Source organism: Haemaphysalis longicornis, unplaced genomic scaffold (assembly GCF_048455015.1).
Source record: "Haemaphysalis longicornis isolate Haplotype H1 unplaced genomic scaffold, Haemaphysalis longicornis Haplotype H1 scaffold_7, whole genome shotgun sequence".
NCBI classification, from domain to species: Eukaryota; Metazoa; Arthropoda; class Arachnida; order Ixodida; family Ixodidae; genus Haemaphysalis; species Haemaphysalis longicornis.
Window position 1 is genome coordinate 17297171 of NW_027526422.1, and position 20264 is coordinate 17317434.

Sequence of the window (20264 nt, forward strand, 5' to 3'; positions counted from 1 at the left end):
ATTCTTCTGGAGGTTAAATTCTATAACAACAAAACAAATTTGATGAAACTTCTACAGTAATATCGTTGCTTTTTTGCAGCCAGAGCCAACTTTTCAGCCTGTTCATGTGCCATGCCAAGGACAATTGGAACATGCCCGCCCGGTACATGACGGAACGCTCGCCGAAGCGCGGCTCCCCTAGACAGTGGAGCCAGATTTCGCTCTAGTATATATTAGTACGACACTCTATGATTGTAATCATCAGCCAACTTTTTTAATGTCTACATAACTCTTATGCACTGCTTATGAAGTTAATAGGGGTACCAACAAATTAGTTGATGCTCTTTAGTTTTAACATGGGACGTTCTAAGGCCACTTGTTCAACATTTCGCGGTCGGTTGCTTCGTTGTCTCGTCTTTGATCATCATCGTCGTCCCGCCAACTATCGCCACCTACAAGTGAAAAAAAAGCTCATCTGTGGCGCCACGGCCTCAGTGACCACCTATGCCCATAGCGCGCGGTGTGATTTCGGAGGCCATGGTGGCGCCCTAATTGGCGACGTATTCATTAACTATTTTCGCACGGGTTACAATCTCAGATGTTACAATCTCCGGCTGTCACAAGGTGAATGTATGCCGAGAAGAAGAAGAAGAAGAAGAAGAAGAAGAAGAAGAAGAAGAAGAAGAAGAAGAAGAAGAACCTCCTATTACAGATAGAAAATGAAAAATTCAATTCTGCAAGTACACGTACACGAAAAATGGCATTAAGTACTTAATGCCTTAACTTTTAATGCCATTAATTCGCTGCTACACGCAAAAATATAATGCCATTCGTTCTAATGTTATTTTGGTTCAAGGAGTTCCGCAGAAATTTAACAAAGATCGTTGAAAACAATGTCGCAAAAAAAGTAAAGTAATAAACAGGTCAGGAGTGCAATGACAAATACAGCGTAAAACATAGGATCCAACCAGCTAAGCAAATTATTCATTCAGGTTGAGTAAATATGCACGGAGATTGTTCTTAAAGCTTGGTAAAAATAGTGATTGTTTTGTTTCTGTCGGGAGAGAATTCCAGTTATTTACAGCCACAAAAGTAGTATTCAGCTTGCCATAATTGGTGCGTATTTTAGGTTGAAGTAGGTTGACAGTCGAAGCGAACCTGGTGGAATTCAAATTTTTTAGTGAATCGCGGTTGAATATGCTAAATGAACACAGGTCATACACAGATTTGAACAGGTAAACAAGGTGGCTGAATTTCACGAGATTTGAGACCGTGAATATACAATATACTGTAAGTAACAATGAAGCGTTAGTCCGGTATGGACTGAAAGTGATGATTTGAATAGCTTGGTTCTGCAGATGTTGTAAAGGAATTAAGTGGGTCGGGTATGTATTGCCCCAAGATGTGGCGCAGTACAAGAAATGACTGTGAACAAAAGCAAAGTAAAGTGAGATTATTGGGGGAGTTTTAAAGAATGGGCGGGCCTTTAAGAGGATGCGAATGCCGAAGGCAGCTTTCCGTTTCACATGGAATATGGTCAGTGTACTCCAAATTTGTATCGAGAACAACACCCAGGAATGAACATTGGTTAACCATAGCAGTGGCGTAGCCAGGGGGGGGGCTGACCGGGCTTCAGCCCCCCCCGAAATTTTTCCGGCCGTCGCCGTGCTGCCTGTATGCCTGGTACGTCGCCTGTGAACAAAGCTGCATATCCTTCGAAAGTGCCACTCATAGAAGCATTCAAGACTCAATGTCTGCCCTACCCAAGGGTGTTTACACAAAACCACGGCTGGACTCGACTCTTTCCGCGCTGCGGAAAGGGAGTCGAGTCCGGCCGTGAGAAAACGATGCGCCTGAGGGGTGCGAACCGATGAGTCATGATCGCGAAGGGGCAGCCCCAAAAGCCACGACGCCTTCGGGTAAGCTCAGCGCACGGGACGCCAAAGGCATGCGTTGTGTCCCTTTGTGCGAGGCATGTGGCAACACAGAGAATAATTGGCCGGCTGAGTCGTTCTCAGCAGAGGAGATTAACGCCGGCCATTGATGGTTCAAGACTGGTACGATGCAGGCCCGAAAGGGAACAGGCCCGAAAGGGAACAGTCGAACAGCAGAACAATGTACAAGCGGCGGTGGCTCATGACCACGGCTGCTTCATCTCCTAGAAAGGGGGAGATCAAGCGGCAGTGGGCACACATTCAAGACTCGTGCAAGGTAACTGAAGAATGCCATGGGGCTACGTAATGAATGAAACATGCAGTTTAGCTGGATGAATGTCGTGCGCGGGCAGAGGGACTTTGCGAATGAGACACAAAGCAAGGTATGCCCCTCTTCCTCGCGTCAGCCCTTCATTCTTCCTTTTTCACGTTTCTGTCGAGGCCGGGAGGGTATTGTTGGAGTGGGCTCAAAATTGCGCGCACTGAGTGTCCCCTTCCGACGGCGATGTTGCGACAATCAATTTCACCCCTGCGATTAAGCAGCTTTGTTCGGCGGTATTCTCCCCTAACCTAGGAATCTGGAGAACAGCGGGTCGACAAAAAAGGCGCGCTGGGGCTCCCCGAGCTAGTCCCAGACTTTATCCTAAATGTGAAGGCACGACGGTCACCAGCCCTGACACAGGCAGACGGCGTCGCGACACTAACAACGATCAGATGGCCATATTCTACCTTGATCACAACTAAAGCCCCTCCATTGCGTCCACGGCCGCTTTTTCCCTGGACGGCGGCTGCCAGAGCAGTGTATATTCAGGGGCCTGAAACACGCCCCTGGTTTTGAGAAGCTCATGTTCCAAGTGCCAACACCCAAAAGAGGCCTCGAATTGTAAGTCATTTTCTTCCGGTGATTAATCCTTGCATGATCACTGATGTCTTTTGGCGATGGAGGTTGCATTGTACGTTAAGTTGTGTAGTGCAGATCAGTTATGCATTCTTTGATATTTAAATAATCATTTCCTTATATTTACACGATGCCACAGTACATTGCGTCTGCGACCTAGAAACGTGTATCTCGTTTTATTTCAAATGCAGTATTTACGTTTGAATTGGTCGTTGAAAGCGCCCACGGTGGAGCGGATACGTGATTTTTAATGAGGGAAAACATATATTCAACCCCTGTAAACGCCTAAATATTTTATTATGCACGAAGTTGGAGAGGGTTACTCAGAGTGTATCGGGACAGCGTTAGTATGAGTACATGAAGAGTTAAAAATATATTTGTTTTGGCTGCAGTTTTAATAGTTTGCTTTTACTAGGACGAAACTTCATGTGAGGTAGCCGCTGTCGCATTGTGTGCGCGTTATCGGGACTTTTGTTACCGCGTTTCATATCTACGCCTGAATCCACTGCTACACCCAATTTTAAACCCATAGCAGCGTGCACAGCGCAAGTGAATGACCTTCTTACTGGTGGCGAAGAAACGAACGTGCCTTTCTGGTAGAATTTTCCTTTAACTCTTCCTGGCCTTCTTTGAAGTTCTGTGGACGCAGGAGTATCGTTCTTTCAAGGCTCGATCGGTCGTGCAAGACAACAGAATTCCCTAATTAAATAAACGGGCTACAGACCGCAGGCCCTCTCAAGAGCACCAGCACACCTCCGCCCTCGTCCTCCCCTCCACCCCCCGCCCCCCTACATACGGGTGCGCGCTGTTGTCTTTCTTCCTGAATCCACAACTGCTACGTATACATTTTAAAATGTTGCATGAAGGACATTTTGAGCAATCGTCAGCATTTCTCAAGTAACCGAAATTACCGAGGAATTATCACGGTAAACAACTTTGCAATTTTTAGCCAATCTATCCTGTCGTAGCCTGAAACCATGCTTCCGTTTCAACATCACGGTCGCTGTCAACCGAGGAAATAGTTTAACTGTGTCATTACTGTCCGCTTCATGCTGAAGCATGGTAGACTTTGGGCTTTCTGTATGCGGGGCCATGCCAATACGCATGTTTTCTTGGTGCACTCCGAAAAACAAAATGCTGACTTTTTTCGGGCATCGCACCATGCCCGAAGGTCATGCTGGCTCTGCATGCACAGCTTCCCAATCCTCCATTTTCTGGTGGACCAAGGAGATTCCCAACATAATTTCCATTTCCCGCGTCTCTAACGAAAACTGCAAAACTCAAGTGCGCCCTATACATTCCAAAGCCGCCCATGCTCACGCACTGATACTTTTTATCGTTTATCTTTAAAACCGGCAGTGTGTACTCCGCTGAAAAATGGCAGTGCACGCGTCAGCTACAAAAGTATGTCCTTTCATTAAAGTTTGAAACCAAAATGGTAGGACCGCATTATAACTCTTTCCTCAGATCTCACGACAAAATTCAAAACGGCAATATTTTGCTCAGATTGCACAGAACATGCCTCACCGCAAAGTATATTCATACATCGTCGTCTTTGCGCGCGTTACTATTTTTTCTTGCTAAATATAAAGTTCGATACAGCATCGAATAGTGAACTTTGCAGTGACTTGCTCTACCTCATCTGGGAGTGGTAACTAAATGGGGTGGCTGCTCCAGAAAAGTTACTGGATAGTACGCCCCTTCAGGCAGACTATAGGGCATTCATGCACGAATCATTGAAAAATTGACAGGTAATAATGCAACTATTTGAGAACACCAAACTCATTACAGCAGACTCTACATTTGGGCTGTGCCGAAATGCAAACCAGATTCATTATGTTACAAAGCACAAGCTTCTCATGTGCGCCCGGAGACCTGATAGAAGCTACGAAATGGACTGCGTTGAGACTCAAAACAGAAGCGCAAATTTAAACTGGCATGACTTAACAAATACCGATGGCTGAATTATTCCGCTTTGCGTGTGGACTAATCCTGCCATGTTCGTGTAATTTTCGCCCTTAACAGCGCTGTTATTGCGCGTGATGTCTGTGTGCTTAAGGTTGATATTTGTTAAAATTATAATTGCGAGATATATGACGCTTCTTGTATGCATAATTCATAGCCTCTCGTTTTTTTAAAGGTGAGACCTGCGCTACACATAACGCAAGCGCATAGATTCCATGTATACTGCACAGAACGAGCTCCATTGGCCTTACACTGGCCGCTACTGTACGGGCGTTGAATGCAAAAAAATTTGTTTTGCATTGTGAACAAAAACAACTAAATAAAAAATCTAATTCTTACGGTCTACGTCATTTTATTGTGGATGTCACACTCATCATACTCCACACGTTGAAATAGAGCAAGTAATTGCATGAAACTATGGCCGTTTAATGCAATGCCTGCACAAGGTTCCCGTGCGTGCAATGTGCGTCCCGTACAAGGAGGTTAACCTCCTTGGTCCCGTATCACGGGCAGAGATTTGTATCACGCGGTCTGCGGATTTCCACCCAGTTTACAACTTCAGCTGGCACAAATACAATCATAATAAACACCAATATCATGAGAGAACCTTAAAGGGCCTTTTAAAGACAAAATACAACCTTGTTCAATTGAATAGCAACTAGCCTTTGGTAACTCGCACAGCTCCATTCCAATCACAGGCGTTTTTTCAGCCGAAGCAATGCAACAAATGTCGAAAATCTTCAAATTAGCGCCGCAGTGAAGTAATATCGGCAGGAGTGGTATATATATAGGCGGGCACTAAAACGTAGTTATGAGTGTGTTAACTGCACGTTTGAATTCAAATGATAAGATCAATGGAGGCCCCTCTACAATCGCGCAATCATTTTCCTTGGCGGTGACTTAAGTCGTTGGGCGCCAATCGTACAAACAAGATCCTGAACTGTCACAGTGAAATCGCCGCCGGAAAGTGGGCGGGGATTCGCCATTGCTTCAAACGTTTAATTTAATATATCGAATATTCCTTTGAAGTTTGCGATAAAACTGGTATTATTGTTGTCGGGACAAGGCAGACTTTTTAATGAACCAAACATGTATTTTATCTTCATAGCCTTCAAGGGCGCTTGCAAACTACCGCGCTTTTTTTCTTTAGGGGGGGGGGGGGGGGGAGAACAACCTTAGCCCCCCCCGAACAAAAATCCTGGCTACGCGCCTGAACCATAGGTATTGAATAATTGTTCGACTGGGTTGCAGGTGAGTGGCTTTTGGTGCGAATGGAAAACCATAAAAGTTGCCTTAGTTGCATTAATGTGTAGACAGTTATTACGACACCAAAGCAAAATATTGTTGAAATCATTGCTGAGGTTAGACGTAACGGAGGCAACTGTGATAATATGGTCGTGTCATCTGCATAAAGAAATGGTTCACAGCTAGTAAGGCAGGTGGGAAGATCATTGATGTAGATTAAAAATAAGATTGGCCCGAGGATTGATCCTTGTGGGACGCCTTTATTTGTGGTTTTGAAACTTGATGTTACGTAAGATATAAATGCGGCCTGCTTCCTATTTGACAAATAACTACTAATAAAGGTTAGAGCTGGACCAACTACATCTATGGCTTCGAGTTTAGCTAACAAGACACTGTGATTAATGGAATCAAATGCTTTGCTAAGGTCTACAAATAACGCGCCAGCATAGCATCCCGAGTCTATTGCAGTTTTAATTTTATCTGTGAAAGAAAGCACGGCGCAGTCAGTCGACAAACCAGCCCGAAAGCCATATTGATGAGAGGATGTTAAATTTGGATAGATATTTCATCAAGCGATTTACAAAACACTTTTCAACAACTTTTCTGAAGAATGACAAGATGGAGATCGGACGGTAATTGGCAGCACATTCTCTGTTTCCTTTTTTTAAAGATCGGAATTACTTTTGATTTTTTAAGCTGTTGGAGAAATACTCCGGTTGAAAACATCAAGTTAATTACATAGCGCAAGGGGGTTCCTATGGCATACGGCATTAATTTAATAGTACTGGGATAAATATAGTCAAGGCCTGCACTATTTACTTTGATGTCTTTTATTATGGCAGTGATTTCATCCTGGGTAGTCGGGAAAATGAAAAAGGACTGGGGAAGTCGTTGTAATGGTTGAGGTTCAGTTCGTGGCGTGTGGAGTTGGCCTTCACAGAATTGTTCATTAAATATATTTGCAATGTCAAATGGGTCATTGTACTCAAAGTCGGAGGATATTAATTTCGATACATGAGAGTGCTTCGCGTTATTGTTAAGGAAATTGTTAATTATTTTCCATTTCTGTTTTACGTCGTTGCCTGCCTGATCAATCTTATTTTCGTAAAATCTTCTTTTGGCTGTCTTCAGCAGTCTATTAAGGGTATTGCAGTACAAGAAGCGTATCCTATGGTAACTATACGCGTGGCAAGAGTTGTCCTTTAACGCCCAACTTTTAGCAGCCCAAGAGACAGAGAGCCGATTCAATGGGAAAGCAATTCTTCAGCAGCGGAGCTCCTGTTGCTGGCCGTACTGTGTGCGGCGTCGTCGGAAAACCCCGGGTTACAGTTGTTGTTGTTGTTGTTGTTCCTCTTCTAGTGGCACATACCCACGTGGGGGATTGGCCAAAAAACGGGGTGGCTTTTTGGGGCTAAAACGCCCACCTCATGGCCCTATATAATCAGCCTGTAGGAATTGTGGAAACGGTTACCGAATTATATAATAGATCTAGAGAAGAATCAGGGAATGATGTCATTTTTGGGAGAAAAGGCTAAAAAATTTTGACCGGGTTAGCAGGACATGCGTCTGGTCTCTGACATGTACGCGTGAATGGCCGCAATAATCCCTCTATGACAAAACCCCAGGGATGTGGCCCCCGAACGAAAGAAGCACCGGCATCGACAGAGAAAGGCCAGTACGTTGAATTGGTGCGGCTAGATACCATTTCCGAATGAAAGAAAAACCGCGGCAGTACAGGAAAAAGTGTTCAATTGTTTCAATTTCACCGCAAGCAGCACAAAGACCGGAGGAGGTGAGACCAGCGCGATGCAAATAAAAATTAAGCTGCGGTATTCTGCATCTGATGCTGGTTAAAGTGACGTCACACTGACGGGACTCGCAAAATCTCGCATTCCAAGTGTGAGCAAGATGGGCATAGTCATCCAAGCCTGTGATAGTACCTTCCTGTGTCATCCCTAGCCGTAGATATCTGCGGAACCTTGCTCGCGCCAGGAGAAATGAGGTAGGGCTGAGGTCCACCGTAGGGCCATCTAAAGCTGAACCGGCCAAAGAGTCAGCCGTTTCATTGAGCCATAGGCCCCTGTGCCCTGGGACCCAGATGAGCCGGATGTCGCGTAAATGGGGAGGCACAAGGCGGCTGAAGGTACGGATAAGTAATGAATTTTTTGGAGATATTAGCGCGGTACAAACCGACAGGGAATCAGAAATAACAGCAACGTTTAAATATTGTGGAGGTAATTTTTTAAGGCCATAACTATTGCAAAAAACTCAGCTTCAAATATAGGAGTCAAATCAGGTAAACGATAGGAAAAACTGCCGCCGTGTACCGCGCGCGGGAGCACGCGCCTCACGAGGAGCGCCCGGAGTCGTCCAGGCTTGCGCGTGGCGCTCACAAAAAAATGCCAATAAAACAGTTCCCGTGCGTTGGAGCCTCAAGCGGGGAGCACGAGACAGCTGGCGCTACAGACGCCCAGTTCGCGAAGCCGGTTGCCACCGGTTCTAGCGCGTGCTGACGCGTTCCACTCTGGGAGCAATGTGAAACCCTGCGGACAACACGATCCGGGCCCACCAGTCATGCATGAGGAAGGCGACGATATAGATGGATATGAAATGACTAGCGACAACTGAACATGTAAATAAACAATTTCAAACCTAATTGAATGCGTGGTGGCGTGTCGTTCAGTGCTTACAGAAAGAAATCCTCCATCTTCGCTGTGGTCCAAGCCTTGTGCGACTTAGTGCAAGCTTCGGCAATTTTTTGTTGAAGCGAACTGATTAGACTCCATGAATCGGTGACCGGCATCGCGGCTCGGTACCTCTGGCCAACACAGGGCCTCGGAGGACGCGCCGACGAAGACTGTGCGTGCGTCGGGCTCGGAGAAGAGAGGCGGCGGCGAGCAGCAGCAGCAGGAGCCGGTCGGTGTCCAGCGGGCGCGCCTCTCGTGGCCGTGCACCAGCAACCAGACCGTGGTGGCCGCGGCGGCCGTCTTCCAGGGAATGCTCATTCTTCTCACGCTCACGGCCATCAACAAGTACGGCATCTTCAACGGTACGCCGGTGATCCTCCCGCTTGGCCTCCTCCTAGGTGCAGGCGTCACCGATTCGTCCGCTCTGCATTTGTCCGATTGTTTCGAGACCTTACCTCCCGAAATTTTTGGGGCGGGGTGATTCTCAAGGGTGGATCAACCACAAGCCATTTTTTGTTTTTGGGTCTTGTTTTTGTGTTTTGTGTTATTATTCATTACTTTTGTTTGTTTTTGTTAGTATTATTTGTTAATTTTTATCATTATTTTATCCGTTTTTTGTGCCCCCCCCCCCCCTCCGAAGCAAAGTCCTGCTTACGCCACTGCTCTGCATCGTGTTTAATTATCTCCGCCACTTCGACGAAGTTTCAGATAGCAAAGGGACGCCTTTGGGCTTTGGGTGCAATCTACTCTTCGTATATACGAGGTTTCCGTTTTTGCCGGGCTTCCTTAAGAAGTATCAGAGTCCTTGAAGGACTCTGGAAGTATCAAGCACAAGTACTGAAAAATGATCGTCTGCGAACCGAAAAGAAGGCCCGCTTCTTTGTGGTTCAAATCAACAACACTTCATACACGACCAGGCCTTTGTTTTTGAGGAGAGGTCCGGCGTACGCAAAACGGGCCATGAAGAAAAAATAAAACTTTGCTCACTTTGACAAACCAGCCTTCGGTAACTCACTCTGCTTTGATCCAGCCACACAAGACGTTTCTTTCTTTTTTTTTTAACAGATAAGGAACGCAATAAGTATTGAACACCTTTCAAATTTCGCGCTGCAGTGACGTATAATGAGCAAGAGGGGTGTAATATGGGCCAGAACTAAAAACATGTACGCATTCCAGTGATACAATCAAACGGAACTATAGATGCCCTACTGCAATCGCCCTGTCATGTTTCTTGGCGATAGCTTAATTATCTATAGGTTGTATTCACTGGCATGGCGTGCATGCCGGAACCACGTGTGTCACCTTACAAACGAGGACAAGCTGGCTCGGGTAATGGCAGCGCACGCATAAGGCATCCCAACGTGCTCAAAAGCATTACCTCGACGTTAAGTACTGTTTCGCGCAGCGTCCTACAACCTACCTGTCGCAAGACACGAGTGAAGTCGTCAGCACAGGTCAGCTGGTTGCCAGCTGCCGTGTTTTGGTATCGGCCACTGATTGATCATCTGTGGGCGAGCGCTATCTCTTTGGGTCGCTTGCCGATAGATGTCGCTAATTTCCCAGCTAACTTAGAGCCACCAGATAATTTGTCGCTAATTTCCCAGCTAACTTAGAGCCACCAGATAATTTAGTGGCTCTAAGCTAACTGGGAGACTAGCGATATCTGGGAGTATGCTGCGGGAGACCGTAGAGCATATTGTCATAGACTGCACAGAGATACGAGCGCGACGAGGCGATGCGGAAGCGACGTTGACGGAGGCTTTGGGATTTGGTGTGAGGTGGAGCATCAACTTCAGAACCATAGAGGCGACGAACAGGCGGCTGGAGTGGTAGTGGAAGAAAACTAGGGAACAGAGTGGGACGTAGGAAGAGTAATATACCGAAATAGAATTTATAACAGAAGGGGGGGTAAACAGGTGTGCAAGGACAAAAAAGGGGGGAAGCGATGGGAGTTTAAAACCGGGGGTGGGGGGGGGGGCGGCTAATTCATTAGATTAGTTGAGGGTAGGGAAAATAAGTAGAATGACACAGGCAGGTCGGTTGGTAACAACCGACGTCCCAATACAAAGGGAGGACCTCTAATCATCATCATCATCATCATCACAACGCGCGCACCGACGTTAGCGCGCACTGCTACGCTGCTGCCGTATCTCAACCGACGTGCTCGTGAGTATTAAAGATCTCTTCGGAAGCATTAGTATTTGGCTTTTGTACTGAACGACTCTGCCGTGAGCGAGGTGCGGGCGCACATGGGCATGTCGATCTCCGCGTTCGCAGGCAACTGCGCTGTGAACACGGAGCAACCGCGACTCCGTTCTTCAGCTGGGATTTGGAGTGCTCTAGGGCAAATAGAGCATCACCACACAATGCTACTGCTATTATTCATATCTGTTGACTTTGACGCCATCCATAATGGTCAGCGCAGACGAAAACCGGACAAGAAGAGTTAGGACGACTCAAGCGCTGTGTCCTTACTCTTCTTGTCCGGTTTTCGTCTGTGCTGACCATCAAGAACGCACTCCAACTCGCCGAATTCGCTACCTTATTTTGACGCCATGACCGAGAGCCTGGTGGTAACGCCGCAGACGACGGAAGCCGGGGCCTGTTTTTTTTTTTTTTTTCTGCGAGATGCGGACGCATTCGCAGACACCGTGGGCACGGTCATGGCGGTTTTCAGTGTTGCCAAGAGAATAATTCGGCCGCTAAATTAGGCCGGCGGCCGCCAGCAGCCCAAACAAGATACTACTGTGACGTCATTGAGAAATCGCTGGAAAGTGGCTGGGGAGTCGCCACTGCTTCGTGGTTTCCTTAAATTTTCTATTACGTGTCTGAAGTTTGCGCTGAAACTGGTGTCTTTGTTATCGGTAGTCTGTTTAATAAATCAAACTTGTATATTTGCCTTCACCGCCCCTTTAAACTCCGCTAAATGATAAATCGCGAAGAGATAATCTAGGAGACTGTGGTCGCACGTTTTATAATTGTGCAATATTAAGTCGTTCAACCTTCCACACAGGTTCTCTAAACTGACGGTTCGCGCTGGCGACGACGCCTGTTTAGTACAAAAGGCCGCAGAGCTCAGCGGTGTGAGGAAGCAGCGATCAGTTCGAGGAATGCGAGGGGCTCCACGCGTGGGAAAAACCACATACAATTAATGCGGCATTTTGGCTTCCGTATGCACTTATTTTGTCCGCAGCTTGTACATGGTACAAGTTCTTTCGTTCAACAAAAGTCACGCGGGAGGAAGCAGCACTAGCACGGTGACACAACGCATAAGTTTTGCTGAAGCATATTTGTGTTAAAATTTAACTGTGGGAGAGCAAGCAAGACGCAGCATAAAAAAAGGTAACAAATACGGTACCAGCCTTTTCTTCTTGAGTCCGTAATATAGATAATTGCGCAGCTTTTCACTGCAACCAGCAGCTGGCATGCTGTTACTGCTGCTGCTAAAAAAAAAACACCATTGAGGACCACTCTAATGCCACTGCAGACAACATTACTCACGATCACCTGCGGTGTCTCAGGACGACGGACACGATCCCTCAGCTTGGGTTTTCACGCGTGCGCAGTTACGTTTCTTCTTCGCTCAGCCCACCCGCGAAAGATGCAAGCCTTCCCGGCCAATGTAGCAGAGGTTTAAGGCTGCAAACGTGCTCCTCATATTAGTAAAAGTTTCTCTTCCTCGTGCTGAAGAGCTTGCTATGCGTACGCCATCATGCAATCGGTGAGGTAATGGACGTTGTTCTTTTTTTTTCAGGACCCTTGTCACTTAATGACGGTAAGCACAGACTGCACAAATGGGAGCAACGACGACTACAAAAAAAAAAGAAAAAAGAAAACGGCACCAAGCATGCATCAGTGCAAAAATCAAAACACAGAAAATTTCTCAGCGCCACAAATTTCTCTGTACACTTAAGTCTGCTTACGTGCTTTTACGGCGAAAACCTGACGTACTAGCTATTGTGACGAGTACCTTTTATGCGCGTGCACCTGTCGGCACAGCAACCACGCTATTTTACCGTATTTAATCCACATCAATCAACCTTAATCGTACACCTTAATTCCTAATACCACACCACCTTAATTCACCTTAACCCATCTTGATTCACCTTAACCTTACTTTACTAGTCATTAATGCCAATCACTAATCAATCATCAAGTCATCAACTTGGAAGCGAACCAAAGCATACCAGCCGGGGATTAGAGATGATGGATTATTAACAAAATAAATAATGATTGAAATATGTTTGATAGTAATAACTAGTAACGTGGATTAAGATGGAATAAACATGCTATGTTTATTAGGATGAATTAATTCACCCTAACCATTAGTACCAATGACAATCAATCCTTAAGATGGATTAAGATGGGATACGATTAATTAGGACCGGGTAAAGTAGACTACGATAAATTAATTAGTTTTAGTTCACCTTCAATTATCTTAGTATATCGTAATTAAACTTCCTAATCATTACTATAAATCCCTAATCAATCAATATGTGCTTTGTTAACCATTAATCATCTTTTATACGAAATTGGCATGCTTTGGTTCTTTTCTGGCCTTCCTTGGGTTTTTTTACCATTCTTGTCGACGCAGGGGCACCGCAAGGTGTCCATCCAATGATACATATAAGGCCTTCCCCTATATGTACCGACTTCTGTTCCGGCCCCGAATGTTGTCGGCACGACAAGATTCGGTGCTTGTACAGAAAGTTGCCGAGTTCTTAGTGCCGAACGAACGTAGAAAATATAAAGTCCCGCCGGCATTATCTAGGCATATCTAGATTTCCCCCAGTTCCGCATGGCTCCGCACAAAGGGTTTGCCTTTGCATCGTACGTATTCTATGGATTACAGCATTCTACCTTTACGTTTGTATCGCCTCTTCTTCCTTCTTCCAGACATACAACAAGTTGGGTATTACGAGAAGCCCGATATACAACAGCCAGAGACTAGTGGTAAGTAGTAGAACTCCGCCTACCGTAGATGAGCTGAGCTCATCCATACGGGTTGTACCGCTCCCACCTAAGGCGAGCTAGGCTTGTCCACGCTAAAACAAGCGCTTATGCGCTACCGCAGGCAAGCTATACGCCGAAATATGTTAGTTTATTTATCATGTTAGTCATGTTTATCATGTTTATCATTTTAATTTATTTTGAACCGGTTTTATCCACGACACACGTGTATTTCAGCGGTTTTATCCGTTATACACTTGTCTTGCAAAAAAAAAAAAAAAAAAACCCTGACGATGCTTTTTTGCAGGACACTGCGTCCATGCGGTGAAGCAATTTTTGAGCAATCTTTTTTTACGTAAATAAACACAGGAACGTTATTTCATCGAAATAATGGTGCCATGTTAAGCCAGCTTAGAGCAATCTTTTATTCCCAATTAGAGAAATAAATTAACTTTAATTAATCGAAATAATGGTGCCGTTTTATTCACCGAAAAAAAAACCTCAACAAATTGAGCGAAAAACATTTTTCGGTAAATTTTGTACATTTTTCTTTTTTTTCGCGCTACGGAAAGAATTAAAGGCTATATCATGCTGTGTGTCGAGAAAATGAGTCCAAAACTGCACGAATGAATTTTAACTGTCTATACATGTGAACTGACTCATAATTAGGTGATTGCACATGGCGTCGGATGATTGTCCGCTTCTTCTGAAGCCGCCCACAGCTGTCCCCTCTCCGCCTTTTCATCCAGGTGATGCACCGAAAGCAACACCGTGCTAGTAAACCATAGCCTCAGTATAGCACAGTGCTTGTCTGTTTGCATGATCTGAACTACCATGCGGACTTTCAGGGGCCGACGACTACTACGGCGACCCCGGCTCGTTGGAACAGGACCGGCCAAGGCCGATGGCGACTGGCAGTCCTGCTACGACCTTGGGTACGCAGCCATTCGCTCAGTCAGGCTACAGACTATCCAATAAAAGCGTCATTGAAAATAAAGCCTTGTCAAAATAACGCTATTGTTACCCCCTTCCCTTCGCAGGAGAGTGTATCGGCCATGTCAATTGCACAAAATTTACTGTGACAGCGCATAACTTTAGGATAGAATAATATCACCGCCGGCTTAGGTATCACTAGCATTGACCATCGTCATAAAGTAGGAATTGCATCTGCGCATCCTGCCAAACACGCCGGTATGTTAGCATCGCCTCCCTCGCGACATTGTTGACATACCGAATTAGGATTTTTTTTTAAAGTTGCTCTCACTTCCTCATTTGTAAGTAGCCCTTGGTTTACCCCCTATCAGGCGACGTGTTATTTTTATTAGATGCGAAGCAGCTTATGGTCGAGCCTGTTCCCTACGCCGTTGTGTGGGAGCCGTTGTGCGGCGTCCACACCCCCACTGCGCATGCTTGGCCAGGCACCGCTGCTGATGATTGTGGCAGGATGCCCCTAGGGATTTAGCCAACCAAAAAATTCATCACGAGATAGCTTCGCGTTCAACCACCGTCGTTACTTTCCTGTAGGCGAACCCTGAGTAGTATGCGAGGCATTCCTCCTCCCCTCTCCTCCTCTCCTCTCCGAAGCTCCTCCCAACACCGACTCCTCCCCTCTCCGGGATTGCGCAACGAACGGCAACACCTGCGGCTCCGCGCACGATAAAGCGAAGCAGCTTAGGGTTGGAGAGGCGACGGTAGCCGCTGCATACTCCGCTCGGGGCGCCACTGTAGCTGCTCCCCTCATTCTCCCCCCGCAACGCCGCGATCGAACTGAAAATTGATGGGAACTTGAGTCGACCTCATGGCTGCTTCGCATACTACTCAGGGTTCCCCTACGGGAAGAATTTTTTATTTGTATGCATTGTGTACCCACTGGCCTCGGGCCTTGAGAGTAAATAAATAAATAAATAAATAAATAAATAAATCCACTCCAGTTTTGATTTAAGCGTCGTCGTGTTTAGGTGTATACTTACTTGCTACGAAACTCAGACGATAGCTTATTCTTTTTGAGGAATAGCAAGTCTTCAGTGCTTGCGTCTGTCGCAACACGATTCACTATTCGGCTGTAATCGATTACAGCAACTGAAAACAACATATTTCAAGCTACTGTGTCAGTTACGAAGCACTGCAAAATAAAATCACTTTGTATTCCAAGTTCCAATTTCCAAGTACAATTTGTATGCCAAATTGAATACGCCCAAAGAGGCGTATTCAAACGTAAAGTGCAACTTAAGAAGGTGATTTCGGGGTGTTGTAACTCGCTCACCCTTACTACATCGCTCTTATCCTCCATTGCGCGCAAATACAATATTCAAATTTAGCGAAATTCAATTTTGATGTCCGTGGATAATTTTTAAATTCGTGTTGGCGCAGATTATGAAAATGTGTTGATCTCAATGGTCATGTCTGCATGCAGCTCCCACCAAGCGCCGCACGGACGCCGCTGACACCGTGCGCAGAACAGGAAATGCTTCCAAATCTGTGCGTCTGCCTTCTGCAGGTACGGCTTCAACACGAGCCTGGGCGATGCCGTTTCGAATGCAGCTTTTCTTATAGCCACGAGAAGGACTATACACTTGATTGTTTCACTCCAGCCGAGCCAAACTGAAGCAGCAGTAAAGCACGCGTAACTTCCCAGAAATTCATACAAGTGCACAACCCCCTAGGACCAGCACCCGTCGTTAACGAGCGCGTTGGATGCGCAGCGTTCGATTTGGGCCGCACTGGGCCAAAAGACGCAGTCTCATATCATGACCTGTCAACACCGCCATGTATACTCTCTCATTAGCGCGAAAGCGTCGGGTGCCTCACCTCGTAAAATCGCCTATGCACTTCTGTCGGAGTGCGAAGCCTGTCCGTGAAAGTCAGAGGGAAAGAATGCCGCTCGAGCAAGAAAGCGCACTAGGCAATGCTCAGGACCGCCGGACGCGCTGTGCGTCAGCTGCTGAATGTGCCAGTGGGGGAGCCCGGAAGCTGCACAGGGTGCACAGAAAATTGTAATAAACGACCGGTTTAGGGTGGAGTAAGTTCTTGCGTAGGAATTCTTTTCTTGAGAGGAAGATAGTACGGAGAGGATGCTAGCGTATATATACAGGCGGGTTCGGGCTTATACGTGACCTTATGTCCTCGTGTTTATTCAGCGTATCGCCTCTAACGCTTCAACGTCTTGCAGTAGCTTCAGAAAACGGACGGGCCAAGTGCTTTCATCGATATCGTCGCGTTCGTTAAAACAAAAACGTAAACTACGCTTGGCTGAGCGTGCGTCCGTTAACCCCGAGGCGGTGTAGAGAGAAATTAAAAACGGGGACCAAGCGTAACCAGACGCATCTTGGCAGTAGCGTAAGGTGGCCATCCATGCCAGTACACTACAAATTCCTCGCAGTAAACCACGGAAACATCAGTCGCAGCGCAAAACTGAAACGAGCACTCAGCCGCGTTCAATTGAACATTAGCGATTTCCCATTCACAAGTCATTACAAGCGCTTAGGTGTCCTGGGCGTTTTTGTGTTCCGTAACAGCTGTTTGTCCATATTGTGGGGACCAGGGTTCTGACGGCGGCCTAGCTCGATCCTCGAGATCCGGCCGCAAGGCTAGCTCCACTGAACACCGCCGCGGATCACCACCTTGGCGTATCGGCAGCGAACAGCAAGGAACACAGGACACAGAATTCGCCCACTCCGACGTTTATTGCAATGCAATAAAGGAGACGTCGGGCGCGTCGTTCTACACCGCCGACCACCTTCTACACCTCACTCACCCGCCTTAGCCAGGGCGGGAGAGACAGGCGCGAGGGCGGACAAAGGAAGGCCAAAAAGGAGCGAGTCGTACTTACGGCCGCTCCCGACGATGGTTCGTGTCCAAAGAGGCCGTACCTCCGTCGCCCGCCTCGGACCAGGCCGCCGGAGCTTCCCGGGCAAACCTGTCACGTGAAGGGGTCGGCCGCGCCCCCTCGCTCTCACGGGCATCCTCCCGGAGGGGGAAGCGCGCGACCGCGGAGAGAGAGGTACCACCCCTCTCGCCTCCGCGGCGGGCCGAGAGGGATAGCAAAGATGGCGCAGCTCCGCAATTCCCACAATATTCAATTATAAATATTTTAGAAATGAGGTTATTTTCTAATGACTGATCAGATTTAACAGCCACTTGAACTTGGTACCGATCTTCCGTGTGTATGTCAAATTTCCCTTTGAAGAAATTTGTTCCGAGTTAGGCGTTTGTTCTAAACTGGTTGTCAATTTTAAAGGCTGTGCGCCCCCCCCCCCCCCCCACACACACACACGTACACACTTCTCTTGTTTTTAAACAAATATCGGACCCTAAAACTCGAAAAAAGGTTAAAATTATGACCTGCTAACTATGCTTGTTCTTCTTATGAATTATTATTTTTGAATTATTATGTCGAAATGTAGAGTTGATCTAAAACGTGCGTTCTAAATGGGCATAAATCGCGTATGTACTTTGTTTACGGAATCAATGAAGAGTGTTCCGGAATCAATGAACTGCCATGTAAATAAGGCTAACAAGGTTAGCATGAATATCAGATGCCAAGTGCCAAAAATGTCGGCATCAATATGAGTGCCCAAAGGTTGAAATCACGGGACATAATCTCACTCACTCACTCACTTACTCACTCATTTCACTCAGTCCACTCACTCAGTCAGGCACTCCATTCACTCAATCAGTCACTCACTCCACTCACTCACTCACTTCACTCGGTCCACTTACTCACTCACGCACTTTACTCACACCACTCACTCTGTCCACTCACTCACTCACACACCTCACTCAGCCCCTCACTCACTCATTCACTCACGCACTTCACTCACTCCACTTACTCATGCTGTCCACGCACTTCACTCAGCCCACTTACTCACTCACTCACGCACTTCCCCCAGTTTATTCACTCACTCACTCACTCACTCACTCACTCACTCACTCACTCACTCACTCACTCACTCACTCACTCACTCACTCACTCACTCACTCACTCACTCACTCACTTCACTCGGTCCACTTACTCACTCACGCACTTTACTCACACCACTCACTCTGTCCACTCACTCACTCACGCACTTCACTCAGCCCACTCACTCACTCATTCACTCACGCACTTCACTCACTCCACTTACTCATGCTGTCCACGCACTTCACTCAGCCCACTTACTCACTCACGCACTTCCCCCAGTTTATTCACTCACTCCACCTACTCACTCACTCACTCACTCACTCACTCAGAGCTTCACTCACTCACTCACTCACTCACTCATGCACTTCACTCAGTCCACTCACTCACTCCACCTACTCACTCACTCACTCACTCACTCACTCACTCACTCACTCACTCACTCACTCACTCACTCACTCACTCACTCACTCGATCGTGCCCCTCTGTCTCAGCGGAGGGCAACGCCAGAAGCAGCGGCGGCGGCCGTGCCCTGCTGTGCCTGTTCGCGGACACCTTCGAGGGAGACTTCCCCGCACACCTGTGCAGCCACCTGGTCTTCATGAACACCGTGCTCGACCTACAGGCGCAGCTCGTCCGGCCGAACTCTGCCGCCGACCAGGGACGCGCTGGTGAGCACACGCCCGAGGCACTACAGTGGTTCCATTATTTCTCTCTCTCTCTCTCTCTCTCTCTCTCTCTCTCTCTCTCTCTCTCTCTCTCTCTCTCTCTCTCTCTCTCTCTCTCTCTCTCTCTCTCTCTCTCTCTCTCTCTCTCTCTCTCTCTCTCTCTCTCTCTCCGGTAACCTCTTTCACGGGCATTCCGTTTCTTTTAAATTTATTCCCCCGGATTGCGTCTGACATCTTTGTTCGTTGCTCACCGCAACCTTTTCGCTCCAAAGTCTTCTGTCGTTTCGCACGAATCACAGCGTTATAAAGGCAAAGCTGGCAAACTACTGTTTACTAAGAGTTGTCTTTAATGATATTTCCCAACTTTTAATCCGTTCGAACAACAACATTTTAGGTCAAGAATTATTCATAGTACTTTTAAAATGCCGTAGGGCGCAAATAGGAAGATCAATTATTAAACAGAACACCTATGGCAGCAATTCGACGACCGTGCAAATGCATGATTCACGCTCCGAAAAATAAAACAAAGAAGCAACATCATTTTTTCATCATTGCGGTCGTTTTGATCATTGTTGTTCGAGGCCTGTGAGGTAAAGCGAACATTTCCACCCCACTAAAAGTTCGCGGCACCGTGTGGTCTGTGGCCCACGCGACGCTCTTTCAGGAGCACCTTATGCCGGTAGGAGCTGCCGGTAGAGAAAGTAATATTTCGCCATTTTAAAACGAAGCTTTACAACGCTGGGCGAAAGGAAAATATGGTGGTACCGTGTACGCAGAAAGCTCCTGCGGGGCAACCCCTCATGAGCATTTCGCGAAAAACCCAGGTTTGGGAAAAGGCAGAAGTGAGGGAACAGAAGTTGGGTGGGTTTAGAGGTGGCGTAGCTACACTGCCGCATCTGCCGACACTGGTAGAGGGAGCGAAAAAGAGTCTCTCGCAGCAAAGCACACGCACAGCGAGCTACTGCTTGAAGCACAGCTCAAGCGACAATGGCGGTGCGTGCGGAGCGCCGTCAACGTGGCAATGGCAAACACCGGCCGCAG

At 46.9% G+C, this 20264-nt stretch overlaps 1 protein-coding gene across 1 annotated transcript in view; it reads left to right on the forward strand.

Moving 5' to 3' along the window:
• Nucleotides 1-20264, forward strand: part of LOC144145126 (uncharacterized) — a 41915-nt gene that overhangs the window by 5089 nt on the left and 16562 nt on the right. The window contains exons 3-7 of the mRNA XM_077676632.1: nucleotides 8853-9070; nucleotides 13605-13661; nucleotides 14507-14660; nucleotides 16156-16178; nucleotides 19050-19226. Coding sequence (XP_077532758.1) covers nucleotides 8853-9070; nucleotides 13605-13661; nucleotides 14507-14660; nucleotides 16156-16178; nucleotides 19050-19226 — 629 coding nt within the window. The remainder of the gene's footprint in view (nucleotides 1-8852; nucleotides 9071-13604; nucleotides 13662-14506; nucleotides 14661-16155; nucleotides 16179-19049; nucleotides 19227-20264) is intronic.